The sequence below is a fragment of the Pungitius pungitius genome, chromosome 20 (assembly GCF_949316345.1).
Source record: "Pungitius pungitius chromosome 20, fPunPun2.1, whole genome shotgun sequence".
Classification (NCBI taxonomy): domain Eukaryota; kingdom Metazoa; phylum Chordata; class Actinopteri; order Perciformes; family Gasterosteidae; genus Pungitius; species Pungitius pungitius.
In genome coordinates, this window is record NC_084919.1 from 4,466,455 (window position 1) to 4,486,852 (window position 20,398).

The 20,398-nt window shown below is 41.9% G+C and overlaps 2 protein-coding genes across 3 annotated transcripts in view; one reads left to right on the plus strand and one right to left on the minus strand.

The window, feature by feature from the left end:
- The first annotated feature begins 3,799 nt into the window (after positions 1 to 3,799).
- marcksa (myristoylated alanine-rich protein kinase C substrate a) lies at positions 3,800 to 7,043 on the plus strand. The gene is made up of 2 exons (XM_037449754.2): positions 3,800 to 4,279; positions 5,153 to 7,043. Exons 1-2 carry the CDS (start codon positions 4,193 to 4,195, stop codon positions 5,840 to 5,842), a joined length of 777 nt encoding a protein of 258 aa, XP_037305651.2. The 5' UTR covers positions 3,800 to 4,192; the 3' UTR covers positions 5,843 to 7,043.
- Positions 7,044 to 11,372: 4,329 nt separating this feature from the next.
- Positions 11,373 to 20,398, minus strand: part of LOC119195341 (heparan sulfate glucosamine 3-O-sulfotransferase 5) — a 38,353-nt gene continuing 29,327 nt past the window's right edge. The window contains exons 2-4 of one of the 2 annotated variants that reach the window (XM_037450183.2): positions 14,189 to 14,330; positions 12,885 to 13,065; positions 11,373 to 12,725 (exon numbers count right to left, since the gene is read on the minus strand). In XM_037450183.2, coding sequence (XP_037306080.1) covers positions 12,135 to 12,725; positions 12,885 to 13,065; positions 14,189 to 14,295 — 879 coding nt within the window. In that variant the 5' untranslated portion in view covers positions 14,296 to 14,330 and the 3' untranslated portion in view covers positions 11,373 to 12,134. Of the gene's footprint in view, positions 13,066 to 14,188; positions 14,331 to 20,398 lie in introns of both variants that reach the window. The other variant, XM_037450181.2, reaches the window with a different exon arrangement.

A 20,398-nucleotide genomic window follows, 5' to 3' on the forward strand; every position in this document is an offset into this window, starting at 1 on the left:
GAGTTGGGCTTTGGGGCACACAAAAAAGACAAGTCGAGTAAACATTCCAAAGGGAACCTTCTAAATTCATCATTCTTCACAACTTTTTATCTAAACAATACCTTCATGTAAAGCGAATTTGCCGTTGAAGTTATTTCGTCGGACAAATAATCTGACTGCAGATTGTGTCCTTTGTCAAAAAAATAAGGTAGCATTTCTTTTCATCAGCAATGAAAATACAATAAATAGATTTACAAAATCATTGTTTTTTTTTCATTTGTTTCCCTGTAACATTAACATTTGGGTTTTGAGTCATATACAAAAGAGTAAACAGACAAAAGAAAAAAGTGATTGTTAGTTTTCATCATGTTACACTGCAAGGAAAAAAGGGGACTACAAACCTCCCAATGTGTCATAGGACACAATTTGACACTTTCATGTATAACATGGCAATCGTTGATCAATGTGCCCACAATGACAAATGTGTATGCTGCTATTAGATTTACCTTAATTAATTAACCTTGTACTCTAATACTCAAATGCAGCACAAGTGCCAACAAGTGTCAAGTCCTAATCAATACAGCGTCTATTTAGTCAAATAGAAGAGAAACTTTTCGCTACCATGGCTTTGTTTGGTCTGGGAGATGTAGCTGTTTTAATCTTCCAAAATTGTGTTGTAGTATTGTAGTGCATTTTCAGTTCATACAAAGGTAAAGAGAAGAAACTTAATTTTTAGAGGTGGTGTGAGGGATTGTTTTTGCCTCATGTCCAAAGACCTTCAATAACTGTAAATGCATTGTAGTCCAAAAGTAAACATCTATTGAAACGAAAATATCTAACATAAAACATTTATCTACATTTGTAAACAGTAAAAAAAGGTTTACTCTCCTGCTTGCTGCACACAACGTGTTTACAGATATGTAATGACGGCCATATTACTGTAAATAAGCACCTATCAGGAAACCCTAACCCTGAAAAAAAGATCTGGGGTTTGGTTGCTTGGACTAAACAGATTTAGTTTTGTAGTGACAACAAAGAGGGGGGGGGGGGGCTAAAGATTTACATTTAATTTACATCTTAATAATAAGTAGTCAGGACTAGTATCTTGCTATGTTATCACACAGGAACTGGATCACCTCCTATTTACTTTAATTTAAAGAGATCAGTTGTATCACCTTTCATGGGAGAACACACCCTCGAGCATGTGTCTCCTCAAACAAGCTGAGCTTAGGCAACACATCATCTGTTAGTTGTTACTTAGTATTTACTCAGTGGTCCGAACACGTAGGACTTTTAAATGAAGAGATGGATCAACTCCTGTGTCTCCCAAACATTGCGTGATTTCCTTTTAGAGACCTTTTCAAGGGGGACAACAATCCCCAACGAAAGCTTATTAACCCGATTGCTTTCAACTGCGATAAGAGCCAGGAATTCTGATACATCTCGACTCACAAGAAGAATGAGTCCCTCGCTTACAATGTATTACTCCCAGTTTTGACTTTTTAATCTCTCAGATAATATCTCAAAACCTACTGCCTCACCACTGTTTGAAGGTCTAAAGTTATCTCAATCCCCGGTATCATACAGTACGTCAATGCCTGTCAAACATGTTTAAAGCGTCAAAAATATAGGTTGTGCTGAGAGTTTGTTGTTTGAATCTCATTAGCGTTTTGGTGCAATGGAATCAAGTTTTGTCTGTTGTCATCTTGAGGTTTTTTTTTCCTTGAGGAGGAGGCTGGGGGAAAGAAACTACCAGTTACATGTTAGTCAAGTTACAAGTTTGTAACCAATGACCAGAGCAAATAAAGACTACGGTCAGTTTTTTGTCCTCTGGGGCCATTTTTACGAGCTGGAGCATGTGCTTTAAGCGGCACTATGGCAAATCACTAATGTCTATTTAATGTTGGGAAGCCAAAAACGTGATTTTTCAATAATATTTGATTAAGCGCAGGGATAGGGTGTTTATGTTTTTTTTCAGTGTTTCTTTGATAATGTTGTTGGAAAATGTGCCTGCTGCCTATGTGGGATGTTCCTGAACAGATTCAATAAGGACTTCTCGTCAAAGATTGATGTGGAGTGGCGTCAACTAGGCACAACAGAAACTGAAAACAAGTGCCATACTTCGCATTCCCGGGCAGGGTGGCCTCCGCGGGGCTGTTTTGCATTTAAAAAGTCACAGGCTGAAACTGCGAGGGGAAGCCCACCTCATTTTGTGCTGCGGAAAACAGTTGACTGCGCCTGTGCTTGTGTGATGGATTTGCATTGCAAATGTGAGCCGAGGGAATCTGTCTGCAACATTCCCCTGCGGGGCACATCATCGCAGGTTCAAATGGAGGTACACGCCTATCCAGCCACTGTGCGACCTCCACACCCACACACACACACACAAGCGGGAAGGTGTTTGTTCAACGAAAGAAAGTGGCTGAGATGATTTTTAAAATCAGAGTTTCTGATGTTATTTTTGTTTCTGTTTCTGTTTTAATGATTACATGGTAATGTAGGCTTTGACCAACAATCAGGTGAATGCTTAGAACTGCGCCATGAGAAGCATTCTAGTATATATATATATATTTTGAAATAGTGTTTGTGAAGCAGGACAATTGTGGTCAGAACACTTGACATGCTGCATTCAAGGCACACCAAAATAAATTATATATACAAGCACTGACTGTGATTGAAAACCATGCTAATTTTTTACAAACCAAATTGATCAAAAATGCGCTAATTTTCCATTATATGACATGTAATTTAGCTGACGCTTTTATGCGAAGTGACTTACGATACAAACTCAGAAGAACAAGAAACAACAAAGTGCAATTTCATCAAATAAGCCAAGTTACAACTTTCTGTAAATAAGTACAATTTAAGTGACACAATTAGTTAGACAGTGCTGCAATTTGTGAATTTATGATGACAAACCCCAAAATTGGGTTTTTATTACCAAGGCTATCTGTGTAGCCAAGACTTAACGATAACATGATAATAATAATAATAATAAATTCCTCACGTACGTCACAACATAGATATATTTAGTCTAATGCAATGATCCCCAAACTCTTACAAGTTCAAGTAATTCATGGACCTCCGTTTATTGCGATTTTGTCCCACATTCCCCTCTCCGATTGGATTGTTGCTTTTGAAAGAGTATGAAGCCCTTGGCCAACATTAGTCATTTATTGGGATCCCCCCCCCCCTTCCCATATCACCAATGCTCTACAGACTTGAGACATCTCCAACCCAAGACTGGTTAGTTCCAAAATACTGTTTATTCCGTCCAATCGTCAGTCTCGATCTTTTAGCTGGGGTCCAAGCTCGCCATCATGAATCTGCATTCTAAATCCGGTCTAATTAAGTGTGATCTTAATGTTTGCATTGTCCGCAAAACATTTGTCTGGAATTTAGTTTGGGTGACAAAGATACCAAAATTCCAAAGACTTAATCATATACGTATTGATTTTTGGGAATATTTTCACATCAAAGTCCCCACTTGTTTAATGTATCAAATTTTACATTATGAAAGTATTGATCTTTTGCATATAGCGCCAACAAACTAGTAAGTTTACCCTATCATAGTGAAAACATTTAGGCCCTACCTACGTTTTCAAAACCTCCACATTTTGCCATTCAAAACCAAAGCAATTATCTCGTGATTTGGTAAAATTTCTTTATTAAAAGAACGATACTTTGTTGCTTGTTTGTGAAATTCATGATACCGACGTACCTTGAACGCAGCGCTACAATCTATTGTTCACTCCCTTTCCCCAAACCCGGCCCACGCTGCGCAGCGCCGGCACGTGATTGGCTGAATCGGAGTGCCGTGCCGTCATCGCTCGGAGCGCCCATTCATCTCTTCACTTGGGCGTTGGACTGTGCATCTTAATAGCAAAACGGGAAATTTCTCCATTTTGCAGCTTATCTGCAGCGACGCGACTGATCGGGGATTTTATTACTTGTTCTTTAGGCTATCAGCTTTTTCCTGCTCTCCGAAAAAAAAAAAAACCTCAGTGGCACTCAACTGGACTTTGATTTCACGTTTTCCCCAGTGAACTTTTTTTCCCCCTTTATGTGCAGAGGGAGAAAGAGAGAGTGAAAGAGGGGAGACAGCAGCGAAGAGCTTTGCGTTGCAACAAAGAGGCTTGTGGGGGTCTTTGTTCCCTTTTTGTGTGTGTGTGTGTGTGGTGATCGGTTGAGTTTCTTTGTTGGAGATACAAGCATGGGAGCGCAATTGTCCAGGGCAGCCGTTAAGGCTGAAAAGCCCGGAGAGGCTGTTGCTTCTTCGCCCAACAAGACCAACGGACAGGTAAATTACAATTTATCATCTAGCTTCTATTGCATCCATCCGGGTAGCGGGGAGGGGGGAGGGGTTGCGCTCTCGGGGCTCAAATGGAGATGCGCGGTAGAGGTTTCAATTATTTTAATCTTGGAATTAATTGTTGTCCCCTATCAACAACTGAACACCTGACTTGTTTGTGGTTTCGTGAGACCCGAAGAATTAGAACAGCGAGTTCATTTATGACGATACAATTTCGGAATTAAATCCCTTTTGAAACGCTGAAACGTAATTGATTGGTATTTCGTGCATTTTAGATTGAATTATGAATTAAAAAAAAGGAACAGCTTCGAATAAAGTCGCCCCAACGAGATGGGCGACGTCAACAAAAGGGGCTGCGAGCGCCCGGAGAGACGCTCCTTTTGTTACAGGTGCTCGACGAGAAAGTGGAGATGGCAGCCTGCTGTCGTGCCGGGAGCCAGCGGTGCGACCCGGAGAGGGAGGGGGGTAGTAGGGGGGGGTTCTGGTCGTTCCTTTTTTGCTATTATTAAAGAGTTTGAAAAAAAAAAAAACAATTAGGGACCGCATTTACATTTTACACGATTCTCCGGAAATGCACCTGAACTTCTTCCCCCCCCCCCTGATTCGCTGGACTAATGAGCATCAGCTTTGCTCTGCGACCAGAAACCGACCCCCTCGAAAAAAAAGAAAAAAAGAATTTGGTTTTTGATCGTATGCGAATAAAGTCTTGAAAGTAGATCCCGAGTCCAGCATCTAGGGGCTCTGCTTTCGATGGTGTCTGCTGCCCCTGGTGTACACCGGCGGTACTGCCCGGCTCTGCAGTTGAAACCCATGGCATGCTCTCTGCATTCCATTAACAGCCACTACTTTTCTCTCTTTTAGGAAAACGGACACGTTAAGGTGAACGGGGATGCCTCTCCCGCCGCAGCCGAGAACGGCAAAGAGGAGGTGCAGGCCAATGGCAGCGCTGCGGCCGAGGAGAGTCCCAAGGAGGAGGACGCCCCCGCGGAGAAGGAGGCCGCGGACGGGGAGAAAGTAGAGGCGGGGTCGCCCGCCCCCGCCGAGAGAGAGGCGGCAAAGGTGGAGGAGGAGGGCGCCGCCGCCACCCCGTCTGCCAGCAGCGACACCCCGAAGAAGAAGAAGAAACGCTTCTCCTTCAAGAAGTCGTTCAAGCTCAGCGGCTTCTCTTTCAAGAAGTCCAAAAAGGAGACCGGGGATGGAGCAGAGGGCGAGGAGGCCGCCGCGGCTGCTGTTGATGACGCTGCCGCTGCGGCATCCGCAGAGGAGTCCAAGGCTGAGGGCACGGAGGAGACCAAGGCTGCCAACGAGGAGGTCAAGCCCGCCGAGGGGGAGGCCGAGCCCGCCAAGGAGGAGGTAGTGGTCAAGCCAGAGGTGGCAGAGAAGCCCGCCGAGGAGGCCGCGCCTGCCCAGGAGCCAAAGGCAGAGGAGCCCGCGGCGGAGGAGGAGAAGCCGGCCGAGGAGGCACCCACAACGGAGGAGGCCGCACCAGTCTCGCAGGAGGCGTCGTCCGCGGCAGAGGCCCCGGCCGCCACCACAGAGGCTACCGAATAAGTTCCGACGAGGAAAGAAGGGAGAAATTTGAAAATGGGGAAAAAAATGAGAGAAAAAAAAGAAAGATAATCAAAGAACATTTCCCTGTTTGTATGTTGGAGTGATGCCAGGTCCTGGCGTTGAAGAACTTGTCGACAACAAGGGATATTTTAAAGCTTTTCTTTATTTTTTTGATTTGTTTTGTTTCCACTCCCCCAAACCCCCCCCCCCCCCCCCCTTTACACAAAACCCACCTCGACCCCTTGTTACTTCCAGTTCAACGGGCTCTAAGAAGGTGGGTGGCTACAATATGTACAACTGATTAAATCCATCCACACGCAGTGTTACATCTTCTTTTCTTTTTGAATTTTTATACAATTTTTAAACAAAACGGTATAGACATGCCCATGGTATAACTGGGATGAGGGGGGGGGGTTAGACTATTGAGAAAAGAGTAGTCTAACAAAAACACGAGACCAACATTGGTACACGCCCGTACGGTTTCTGCAACACTACGTCATTTTTTTTTTTTTTAACAATAAAAACGTGAAAATCCCAGATCTAGATTTATCTTTTAGGAAGTCATTTAAATGCATAGGAGCTCTTCACTTCTCATTAGCTGTACCAGTCAGTGATTCAGTAGAAACACCAGTTGTATAGACTTTATTGTTTACTGTCAATATTATGACCTTAATAAAAAAAAAAAATGTAAGTATGTATAGGCGGGGTGTTTTTAACTGTGATTATTGTACAAAATGAAAACAAAAAATCTTGACCAAGAAGCACATAAAGATTGCAGCTCTTTTTTCCACCCGCTCATTTTTTGTAAGATAACAACGCAACATACACACAAAAACACACACACAAAAAGTTATCCCGCGGGACGCTCTCAAGCAATTTTGAAGTCAAAACCAAGCTGTGATAAGTGGAATGGTTAACTGTTTATATACTGTGGTATGTTTTTTGATTACAGCAAGCAATGCTTTTTCAGTGGTCTTTTACAAAAATTTAAGGAATCTATGAGATGCAAATGTTTGTGTAGCATCTTGTTTCGCTCACGCTCTTTTCCCTGTGTAAAGACTGGAGAAGCTTCGACCAGTTTAACTCGGAGTTGGAATGTAACTTTGCTTACAAAAAAAATGCTATTAAACTCCTCTGCTTAAGGTGTTCTAATTTTCTGTGAGCACACTAAAAGCGACAATAAATGTGAATAAAATTTTGAGATGCATTTGTCATTATTTGTTTAAAAAAAAAAAAAGTCCCAATTCTCTTTTTGTCGGCATTGTTTTGAAACAGCAGGAGCGCTGTTGTGGAAGCTTTTATTTAAAGTTATCAATGATACCCCAGCCCGGGAAGAACAAACGCAGACTAAAGAGCACACAAAAGTAGGGGTGTACACATACTTCGGGCCAAAGCTAAACTGTCTTCAATATAAGCTTGTTTCATAAAGGCCTCCTGCAGCACAACGTATGAGAGACAGAGCAAACTCAAATTTACCAAAGCCCACCACTAGTTTAAATGGAGGCTGTATTTAGAATATGCGTTATCTTGTCATATGGTAAAAATATATACCTGGGAACATGACCTGTTATACCCACCAATTGCTGTCTCCAAAACACACCAGACGGGATGTTTTTCACAATCGCAGATTACAGGAAGCATCCCTCTACCGCTGACTCGATCTGTCGCTCTGTTGGCATTACTGCGTGACTTTGCTCCGGTCTCCTCGGTGAGATGACCCAATTGAGTCTGGTGGCTTTGGCCAGAACACAGATCAATGACCTTCTCTTTTGATTGTGCGAGGTATTCACGTTGCTCAGCTCTCCTTGCTTCTCCAAACCGAGGGGGAGTGCGGGCCATAATTTACTCTATACATGTATACTGACTACATCTGACACTCCCAATAGTCCCAATTAACTCCCGGACGATATCATTACCCCAGAAACATTGTCATTGATCTACTTGAAAAAACAATTGCCAGAGTTACAGGTGTAATGGCGGGTGTAATGAGCACAGTCCTTCTGCCCAACATGCACTGCTGCACAATTACCTATCGAGTCCTCCAGGGTCAGACGGGCTACACGTCCCAAACAAGATGTGCACACTTGAATTGGTGCCTCTGCTCACAGGGCAGTGGTGTGGACACTTACAGATTTCACAACTTCTGTGCTAATCTCACCTGGAGCGCAACCATGACTCACCATTAGTGATAACAGAAGAGGTTAGAGGAGTTAAACTAATCCTCCTGAGACTCGACTACGATTCGCTTCATCCTTAATAACGGATGTTTACAATCGTTCCCCTGGGCCTATGCAGACATGACTTGGAACCGTCAAAATAAAAATGATGAGCTATTTCGTAGCTAAACAAAACCACACTTATGTAATGTTAATTAAGTTATAGAATGTAAATCAATACGTTTTGGTAATGGTTTCATTTGACGTTTATCCCGATGAACAGTGTTAATAGATCAGATGTTGAAAAGTCAATCACAATGATAACGACCATGTGTTCAGTCATACTGTAACATCATTCCAGACGTTTGCATGGATACATCCCACGTTTTATGGCAAACAACTTACATTGCAGTTACATCAAATAAAAATAAAACAATCCTACCTCTTACCTACCTACCGCTTGTCCTCTGTGGCCTTTCAAGAGATTCTGAATGTAGAAACAGTGAATAGCAAACTATAGTAATGCTAGTGGATGAAATAAAAAATAACTTAAATGTTTTCGCCAATAAACCTCGAGGGCCTCTCGTGCTGCTGTAACCTACAAGGGGCTCGGAGGATTCTTTGTCAGCTCACTTACGTCGGCTATATTCACAACATGGCAAACCAGTACGGACATTAGCAAACAATTAGGAGACACGTTTTTTTATTTGGGCATAACATAACTCAACAAGTTTGCAGCGAGGAGCATTCTAAAGGATAATGCCATTTTATCTACCTTGGAGTCGTCCTGGTGGGGAATTTTGTACACCCAATTGAACCCAATGAAATATCGTTGTAGCGATATTATGGTGTGTTTTGCCACAACTTACAAAAAATGTGAACTGCCAGGACAATCTCATCGAGCGCGCCGCCTTTCATTGACATTACACCCATTGTGAGCGTGATACTCTTACCCTCTGGGTTAGAGCGCCACCACGTGGCAAAAGGGCTCATTACAAAGACCTCGATTTAATTTAAAATTGGAAAGAGTAATACCTCTCAGGGCAAGAATTAAAAAATATGGCAACCATTACCAGATTTCTTTAATAATATATACACCACAATAGTAAATATAACTCGACGCCTGTTAATGACAACTCAACAACAAGGGAAATAAAAACCTTATATAATTTTTATCCATTTTTTGTGTTAATGGTATAATTATTTTTTTAATTATTTTTTTTATATTTATGAACACTTAATTGTATGAATGGGTTTTGTTTTTGGCTGCAATACAGAATTATTCATAAAAAAAAATTTCAAATGATAATCAGGAGAGTGAAATCAACAGTATTTAGAATATGCCTAGGCTTGGATAGGCAGAGGCAGGAATCAAACAGAGTTTAACGAAAATTACTTTTTAATAAATCCCAAAACTCGAAATCCCAAAAATCATCAGCGTGGAAAAAAAAAAAACGAGGACATAATGAAACTGACGACATGCAAACGAGCACACAGGCGACATGCAATGACGCGACAACGGACAAGAGACTGACTGGCTCAAATACACAGGATGCAATCATGACACTGCAGACAATCATAGGCGAAGACAGGATAAGGCAGGAAGTGAAGCTACCCCAGGGACACGAGAGACATGAAACTACAAAATAAAACAGGACATGGACCCAAACGTAGTGATGTGTACAGTGTTATATGGGCCCAGGGTTGCATGATGGTGAACGACACCATTGTTACTTATAGCTGCACACATAGTTATGTTACCACCATGTTGTTGTCCTGGGACACTGATTATGGCACGAGTCCAATAAAAAAAGGTCCCGCCATGTCTCCTTGTTTTAGTGAGGTTAAAACCTTCCTCATCCCCAAAAAGCAGCACATGCACCTCTGGCTCCAGCTCCATCACTCTCAATGCGGCACAGCAGGCCCATGCACAGCACATTAGGCTACAGCTTACCTGCACATGGTCATATCGCTGCTGTTTCACACGTTCACTGTTTCTTTCAAAAGGGACTCTGTAGATATGTTTCATTCGAATTCTGTATGAGTACACCAGATAATACAGAAATGCTCACATTGTGTGCTTTTTGGAAGATGGTGTCATCCTCCATTATGCACCAATTATTGTCCCTTTTGTCCTCTCCCTCTCGCTCCTGCTGTTCCTCCTACTTCTTCACCTCCACGTCCTCTTCCTCAGCCTCCTCTAATTCTTACTCTTCCTGCTCCCTCCATTGTACTCCACACAGAGAGCTCACATGTGGCTTATTTATAGTTTTTACACTGATTGCAAAGTGAACTAATTATCAAAAAAAAAAATTAGGGTTAGGGTTTAAGCATTCAGAAAAAAAACTAGTAAGAACGCCCTCTTAGCAGATATTATGACTATTATGTCCTGAATGACTGAGTTAAAAAACAGAAGAAGCGATTCCTCCAGGGAGGAGGGAAACTTTGAGGGTCAAGTGGACTCGTTCTTATCCAGCGAGAGATGGGTGAGAACTCAGTCCACTGATTCAGAGCGGCCTGTGCACACTCGGCTGGTGCATTTTGCTTTAATGGCTTCAAACACGTCGCTGACTTTCTAGGTCAGGGATTTAGTTCACGAATCGACATGGTTTGGATTTATACTGCCGCATGAACATAATGTGTTAACCACTTTTGTTTGCTCCAACAGAAAGAAGGCAGAAATTCACTGCACTTAATTTTGCTGCTCCACACCACCAGGTGTCAGCAGCATCCCATGTGTAACACCATTATCCACAAGCGAGAGGATGCTGATACCAGAAATGAACTAGTTTTCCTAGTTCCTCCTTTGAATTAGCTTTAATGCTGCGTCCAGTATGAGCAAAATAATGAGACATGCGAAGATTCCGCTCCTTGTCGTCTGCGCTGGATCATTCACTCGCTCTCATGTTCACATTCTCCATCTGGACCTTCTTCCTGCACATGTGTTGCTCAATCTTTCTCCGTATTCTCTTCATCACTCTTAATACTGTGCTTTTATTATGACTGGTCTATCTTTACACATGTACATCTTCTCTTCTTTGAATTTCATCTAATCAACAAAGTGTCCTCCATCTCCGAAACAGAGTGTGTCCTTTCTGTACAGGTTACGAAAGGTTCATTTAGTGATTTATGTTAATGGAGATTATAATTGACTTGACTTGCGCTCATGTCTGTTGTTTGAATCATGTCGCTGAAGCCTGGTGCAAAAGGACGTAGTTCAACCTTCAAACAAACGAGCGTTGTTTCCCATGATGTCGATTCTAATCTGTTCGACGGACAAATGAAAACCAAATCAAACAATGAATCATCCGTTTACAATGTTTACACGTTCTTTTAATTTAAACTGTTTTAACAACATACTTATGCTACAGAGTGAGTATTTGCACAGTAACAGACACATCAGCAAAGAATAAACAGTTGGTTTGACGACAATCATCAGAGGACAACCCCCCCCCCCCCTATGGCTGTTGTGCCAGGAAATGTATGTTAAAAAAAACAAAAGCTGGAGTCTTTAAATACAAGAACCATTTCTGATGAAGCGGTTCTGTGCTTCAGACTGGGTGCTGGGTTGGGAATGAGATGAGGTCACCTTCAGATGGGTTCATAACATAACATAAAAACGTGGCAGAAACCAATTTGAACAGAAGACGACTAACACAGGAGTCTCCAATGTTAAAAGTGACGGATTTGGTCAAATAAACAACATGGGGGGAATAAATGAACAACTATGTTGCTTATGAAATGTAACTTAGATATCTTTTGCTCATTGTACTGGGAGAAAAAACAGCATGAATGTCAGCGTTTGATAGTCTTTTAAAGAGCAACAAAAAAAATAATGTCTTCTGTTAATTAAAGAGCTCGGTGCGGCTTTTCTTCCCTCCGTATGGGGAACGATGAGGGACAAATCACTTAACTTGCAAGATTAAGCAAACCAATTATTTTAGTCAAACCATCAAGTTATTTTGTTTCACACACATTCAAGCATCAAGTCCCTTTTTATATTTGGTCACACTGTCAATCCTGTATTAAACTCAAAGTGCTGTTAACATTTTAATTTGAGATCTCACAGCCTTGCCTTTCTAAACAACAACAACAAAAACAGTCGGGGAATCTCACTGGAGGATCCCAAGCCGTGGTCACGGCCAGTTGAAGGTCCTGCCAGTGATCTGGTAGAACTTCTGATTGAATGGGTGGAAGAACCGTTGCAATTTAGTCACCACCGACGGGTCCACCTCTGGATGGATGCGGCCCTTGCTGCCCGCCAGGCACTTGTTGAAGACAATGTTGAATCGCAGGCAGTAGAACCCCCTGGTGGCGTTGAAGTACAGGTTGTACCTGCTGATCCTCGAGGGCAGCTCAAGGAAGCGCTCGACGAGCTGCAGCTCCGGCAGCGGGTCCGTGATAAGGCGGTCACCGTCCACGATGTGGAACTGCTCCACGGGGAAGAACTTGAGCCAGCGCTCCAAGTGTTTGGTGTAGATGCTGGTCCGCACCGCTTTGTACTTTGTGTTGACCTCGCAGGTGCCGGAGTCCACGGCCAGCTTCTCGAACTTGTGGTAGGTCTTGTTTTTGCGCTCCTTGCCCTCCAGCACCTGCGTGTAGTCGGACACCGCCCTGGTGGTGGGCTCGCGTACGATGATCAGCAGCTTGATGGAGGAGTTCATCTTGAAGATGCGTTCGGGGACCTCCTCTGTGATGAAGTAAGCGGGGCTCTTCTCAATGGTGATCTGGTGGGGGAAAGAGAAGGGCATTTTCTCGCGGTACCAGTCGATGCCCCGGCCGTAATTCTGGTCATTGTCGAAGAAGTGGATCTCCTGCGAGGCCTTGACCACCGCCGGATGCAGGTTGAGCATCTCCAGCAGGGCGCGGGTTCCCCCCTTACGCACCCCGATGATGATGGCCCGCGGCAGCTGCTGGACCAGGTTGTGCAGGCGGATTTGCTCTTTGGTGGCATTGCCCTTGCGCAATTCATGGAGCAGGCCGCGCTTGAACTGCAAGGTGCGGAGAGGGATCTGCTCTAGCTCAGGATGGGGTAGTCGGCTCTCAATGGGGCAAATGGGCTGTAGCCTGAGAGAGACAAAAGCCAAAAATATATATCAAACAATCTTATTGTCTAACCCACATGCCGTTGGCTTTGTTAAATATGTAGAATCTGAGATCTGGGGGTGATACTTTAAAATTTCTATCTCCCGATGAAAATGTTTGTCTTGTATTGAAGCTTAAAAGCATTGTTTTCTAAAAATTGAAAACTGTGTGAGATGAAATCCCACTGAATTTGCCACATGATTGGATCTTCATTCTCTTTTGTACTTTTAAGAAGAAACTTTAAAGTTCAGTTACATTGTTTTGACTCAACGTACATTTCAGTACACAACAGAGATAATCTGTGTGAAAGATAATCAGGTTCCCCTGGTAAATATGTTTTTTCTACAGTAACTTTTGAGCTCTGAACTGTTCTTTAACATCACCCATCATCCTTTGCATTTGTTTTATCGAACCGTTAGTTATGCAAACCATCTGTCTCACAGTCTGCCATCGGACAGTAAAGGGCAGCAAGGCATAGTATGTACAGTGAGCTCACATCACACACTTATAAATTCTTGTTAATCTAATAAACATTTGTACATTTATTGCGTAAGCAAAGGGCAAACGTGACTCATATCATACACAACTGCTGTGTCTGAGCTGTGAAGTTTTAATTATGGACCATAATCTGTATATAAAGTGCTACGCGATCAATGGGTTTTTGGATTACGTTTTTGCTGCCATTGTTGTTTTTCTGTCACCAGAGGTGTCACAAGAGAGTGGAGCAAAGTTTATTACTAGGCCATAGTTGACTGTAAATGAAACCATTATTTACAATATGAATATCATGCTGTATTGAAGAAGCCTTGAAACCAGAACTTGAGACTACAAACACACACTATGTTTACTGACATAATAAATCAACTGAGAATTAGGCGAATTTTCTCATAGACTTCCATTCAATTTAAGGCACTTTTGCATTGGCTTCAGTTTGCTAAATTGTGAGGTGTTCGCCTGGTTTGGATTTTAAAAGCTGAAATAAATCCATGAAGCAGTCTGGCTCTGGACTTCATGTGTAAAGTGGAGGATTGCCTGCATTGAATCCCTAACTCACTAAACTCTGCTATAGTAATCAGTGGATTGTGTTGCGGCTGTGATGACTCACCTATCCAAGGTCCCAACCCTGGCCACGAGATAGAGGACACTTCCGATAGCGAGGCTGCCCAGAACGAAGAGCTTCTGTCTCAGCAATGCCTGCTGTTTGAATAGCATGGCCCTCCATCAATCTTCAGGACTGCGTCTTGAGCCTGCAGCAGGCAGGGTACATAAAACCACTAGTCACTAGGGGAAGAGAGACAGTCTAAAGCTTATTCGCACACACTCAGGCAAAAAATGCTAATTTACCAACCATCACTTTGTTACACTTCGATCAGATTGGATTATCCCTGCAAATCCAAGAATGAGATCTGATCTAATGAACGGGTGTGCTGTGCAAGATCAAATCTTAAGCACCGGAATTCTGAAGTGCCTTTAAACTTTTCAATTTCTTTCGAAAAAATTGCAAAGACCTCCATCAGAAAATGACTCTACTTCTCACTTGAGTTATTATCTTGGTAGACATGAGTATGCTTTAAATGAGTCTTTCAAGTCTTATTCAATGTGGCATCATGTTTAGCACATCATTAAATCATCATTATGAAAATAGACCATTAAGCAAAACAAAGTTGATTTTTCTCATCTTCTGCATTGAGACTAGTCAACAGCCTTCCACATTTTAAAGCGCTGGAGGATGACACACCAAAAAAACTAAACAAAGATTGCATTTCATATCTACTCTTTCTATTCTATGTATATTTCACAATAAAAGCTTTGGACTTCATTTGATATCATTTCTTTAATTTATGTGTCTTTTATCCGTCAGCCCTTGGTGCGCAAAAACCTTAAGTTGCAGAATGTAAAAACTTGGACACTGTGCTAAAAATGGCTAAAATGCTTGGTAGAACTGAGGGGAGCAGCTCTTTTACACTATTATATGTGGGTTGGTCACTATGAGTAACACATTTCTCAACACAAAACGTTATTTGATGTATTAGTATTGTAAAAATGAACTCTCTTGAATTTTTTTGTCCTTGACTTTTATAACAGGACAACCTTTAAAATCTTCATCTCTAAACATCTACCAACAACCAATACAGATATAAACACTATGTTGACATTAATGTCCCTTTTAAGACCTTTGAAGGAAAAATTCATCTCTTTATCCAAAAGAGGGCACCGCACCCTCTCATCATTATGCAGCATGTTTTGTTCTTCACGAAAAGAGAGTTTCTCAGGGTTTTATTCTTTTGTGGGTCGATACCTGAGCCGTTGCCACATCTGCAAGCGCATCACAGTGTGATCACATTACGGAGTAACACATCTACAGAGGCCGATTGCACTTGACTGCCTACCATTTCCAATAGAGCGGATCCTCGACAGCATCTCGTGGACAGGTAAAGCAAGCTTTTGACCCCAGTGTGACTGGAAAATATTTCACTCATATTGCCTCGTGGTGACTTCTGAAGGGAGACCAGCAAAGAATTTGCAATATCATCCGTCTGACAAAAAGGAAGAATAAAGCGAGGGGCCAGCCTGGTGTTAGTCCCATTTAGAAAAAAAATGTATCTCTGAATCGAGCAGGAGGCTGTAGAGGCTGAAATTCCTGCCAATGAAAATAATGTCTTGCTTTCTGGCTAAAAATAAAGTTATCTACTCTATTTTAGTTTCAAAAAAAGAGAAGAGATAAGTTCAATTCAAAAGTGTTGGGTGAAAATTAATCTCATGCACACTAATTTTGACCACAAAAAGCAATGAGATGCAGCCACTCTTAATTCATGAGACATGCTGCTAGAGCTTTATATTTGTCAGGTGTCATCAGCAGCAGCCAGTTGAATTCTAGCAAATGTAAGATAACATTTGCAATTTTATTCACTGTCTGTTTGTTTGAGTGGGGCTTAGCCATAATCCTAAAATTGACATTTCACTTACATTGCATTACAACATTTGGATGTGAAAAGGCATTAGGGCGTCTGATCTTTCTTTTCTTTCTTCTTCTTTCTTCAAACTTCCCTTGACAATTGAATGGAATTAGAGCCTTCACTGCCAAAACTCTTTTTTTATTTGAAAAAAAAATAGCTAATTTGGATTACGATTGGTATTTTTGAAGCCAATGGGGTAGATCGTCCATATGTACACGGACTTAAAGCAGGTCTCCCCAGGCTCTAGTCTGTTTTACTAATGAACAGAGACTACACCTTGCGGCACCTTATTACTTATTCATAAGCAAACAGAGGAATTAATTGTTTGCCCTGTCGAGGAGCTGCTCCATGATGTGAGCATGAGATGCTGCCCCCCCCCACCACCACCACCACACCACACACGCACACACATAATGGTGGAGCAGTTATTTGCTATGCACTGGGCATGGAAGAGAATTTGATGTCAAAATAAAAATAGCTGCATTATTCTCATCTGCATTGCTGGTAAAAATGTCTCTGAAATGACACCACCGCATCTGCCAGAGAAGATCAGCTCTGAAAAGGAAGCTAGGAGCTGTTTATGTCGTCTATGTAAAGCAGATTCGCATACAGAGTGACCTAAAAAACCATAGGCTGTTTTCTCCTTGTTGGGCGTCCAGACAGAGTTCGGTTTTGATCGAACAATCAGAAGGTAGCAGCTGGGAGAAAGAAGACAGAATGGTGAAATGCCAGGGGTGATGCAGGGACATTTGTCTAGGGGGGGCTTCATGTTGAAGTACACAAGTTGGTGACAATCATGCAGTGGATAGGCACAAGCTGTGTGATCAGAAAAATCCAATGGCACTCGAAAAGTCTGTTTTCCATGCCCAAATACACAGGCAGCTGCAAGAGAGTTAATATAGGACCAAGTGTACAGTTTAAGAGGTGCAATACGCTGCGTTCAGACACACAGATCATACTACAAACAGTGACTGGTCAGTATATTCTAAAGCTAAACCGCCACATTGTTTGCTCCACCCTGAATACAAAACTTTTCCCAACGACATTAAGGGGCTTCAATACTACATTTTTACTTTTTCAGGTATGACATAATACTGGCTACTGTTGGCTGAGGTCAGCAAACTGTACATGCGCATTGCCTTATAATGGACATTTATGAGCTGGTTTACGAACATTATGGATATTGTTTACTTAAAGAGGAACTGTCAGTTTGTGCTGATCTTGGTGGTGGCTGTGGGAAAAATGGGTACTCTTTTGGAGCACCTTTTTAAAACCTCTCATTTGACTGGAGTGCTGTGTTCCCTCACAACGTGACTACCTTACAAAGACAACGATAAAGACATGAATAAAGGTGCGTAAACGCAAAATTGTGCAAATGCCAATACGTCAGATTTGTACTCTTGCCTATATGATGTTATTTGGAGCGTTGATGTTGCTGCTACAATTTTAGCCCAGCACTGATCGATCCGAACTGCATTAAAAAAAAAAAAAAAAAAGTATTTTAAAACTAATTTGCTTGTCGCCTTGCGGAGAGAAGTGACGACAAATTAACTCAGACTTAATACCAACCAGCGGAGCACCGAGGCAGAAAGCTCTGCTCCTGGCCGGAAGTAGGAACCGCTGCTGCAGTAGCAAATTCACTGCTACTTTTTCCAACTACAAAAGTATATTTTAGAATACTTTTCTTGAAAGTGCGACAAAAAAAGCAGGAAGATGAACAAAATAAATAGGAACTATCTTCTGGAGGCAAAGGAATGATTTGCAAATGTGGCAAGCCGTTGCCAACACATCTCGCGTTGAATAAGTCACAGCAGAGCATTTTCACTCAAGTTGTACACTCAAGATACTTTGAAGCCAGACTTTTTTGTTGTTGTCAGAAAGCTCAGCAGCCCATCTGTGAAACTTAGAACTAAACTATATCATCAAATCCAAATTCGAAGATTACTGGCCGACTTGTGGCACACTCCTTTCAAGCAACTCCCCCCAAAAGCACACTCTCCTTTGCTAACAGTATGCACTCTGATTCCCTGCTTGTTTTAAAGTAGGAAATTAAAGTGCTTATCCACAATTTTACAGACACATCTTTGACAACGTAATGTATCCAATCACTATCAGATAAGGCAAGTTGCATTGAAATGTAGGTGCGGAAGTATGGGCACACATCTAATCCGAGCTGGGGCATGCGTGCATGCTGTGGCCACAGCTGGACCAATCTGGCCTATATATCCTCTGTCCACAGGACTGGTTGCCATGGCACAAGGCGCTGTGTGAGAGAAAAGGCAAGTGAATCGACTCATAGCTGTCACTCAACCGTGAGAGAGACATTCAGCCAAAATTTCGGCTATGTCAGAAATACTTCCAAAAGACTCAGATATTCTAGTGCACGACCGAGAGTACCCTCCGAAGATTTTGTCCCACCTCCTGACCTCTACCCCCATGGTCACCCATCTACTGTCCCTCTGCCTTCACTAAAAGTCTCAAATATTTTGAAATGAAAAGCAGGTAACTTGCCATTTCCCTCCACCACACGGTTTTGACCTGGCATGTGTCATAAGCAATCAATCATAGGAAAGCGAACACCCCTCCGAGCCAGTCGCTTGACAAAGAGCAAAGCAGAATCCCTTTAATGAGAGAAAAAAACAAACATTCAGTGATTAGGGCAGTGCTGACAGGGCATTTTGTGTGTAATTAAAATCACTGAAAAGCGACGCTGTTTACAGGCCTGACAATCACTATAATTACTTCCCAAATACTGGAAAGTGGGGTATATAAGCTTGATGAAGAAAATCTATAAATACGTGTTTATTGGGACACTGGAAAAAGAGCATTGTTTAGTTTTGAAGACACTTGCTGTGCTGATAATCTGCACTGCTCTTTACATTTTCAAAGCAGCACATGAGAGCACTGGTAAGAACAGGCATCCTGCAGCTGAGCTCTCATTGTATCCTCTCCATTGTTCATTGAGTTACTGAAAAGTTGTTGTTTTCAAACACACTGTACATATATAACTGTTATCCAAGTCGTGAAAACACTTCCAATATTAACCCATTGTTGTATTCATGTTTACCAGATATAGATATTATAAGACAACTTGTTGTTACAGTGCATCATTCTGCAAATCACTAAATAACTGATTATTTGTTAAAAAACAAACTTCATTTTAAATCCAATCATTTTTCTTATATTTAGAATAAAGCTGCAGTTGGTGAAATGTTATCATATTTGACCGAATTGTCACCTTATCCTGAAAGCATTTAAGGGACACTCATTTTATTGCTCCTGAAATGTTATGCCTGTAATGATGAAAACAAGCCAAAAATTAAAAATTAAAAAAAGAAATTGTCATTTTACAGGGCCGTAGTACACAAGATTTTTGCTGAATCTCTCAGAGAGAAGGGTTGTTGTTGGTGTGATCAAGGCCAACGGACATAACGGATAAAGACGCAAAGAGAAGCCAGAAATTGTTAGTCTGTGGAAGTTTTGGCCAATCACCACAGACTACGTCAAACAGCCTTTACACGTCTAATCCTAAAATGGTGCACACTCCAAAGACTGTCTGCAATTAAAGACGAAGTCGTCTGCCCATCAATCGCATTCGCGTGTGAGAAAAACACGGCTAAGTTAAGTATCTGCATTTGGCCCTTCGTCGAAACAAGCGCTCTCTCAGTTTGAAGGAGGCAGAGAGCAGCTGCAGAGAACTTTGGCTCATACACACTGCTCAAGTCGAGTCAGATGGAGACAATGGTGGTGGGAAAAGACAGCGAGGAGTTGATGAATAATTCACCACTATGTGCTTTATTATCGTTATTGATGTTTACTGCACAAGGGAGTAGGTTTGGTGTCCAGTTTAGAGCTGCCTCGTCCACTGACCTCCCCTCCACTTGTCTAACCCAAGCGGTCATTTTGTGATATTACACCTACATTATTTATCATCCGTCACTGCAGATCCCTTTGTCTCCAACTCCAGTCAGGCTACTGTGTCCTTTACATTAAGAATGTGCTGTAGGTAAGGAACAGTGCTGGCTAAAATCTAATTTCTAAACAATAAATATTTAATTTCAGGCTTACTTGACAAAATCGGTGTAATAATATTAGCAAGGTGTCATATATTACACAATATTTATCACTTGCGTTTTAGACATCTCATCTCATAGATTTTCCTGAATACTTTAAATAATATAATCTGACTTTGAGAGCACATACGCAGTCCGAGTTCCAATACCACACCATGCACTTTTAAACACATCAAGCAGCCTCTTTATAAATATGTGTGAAGCCCCTCATGGCATGATGAGTTAAGAATGTATCATCTCTGGCGTCCCAATATGGCCTCTAAAGGGACAGGCAGATTGATACTA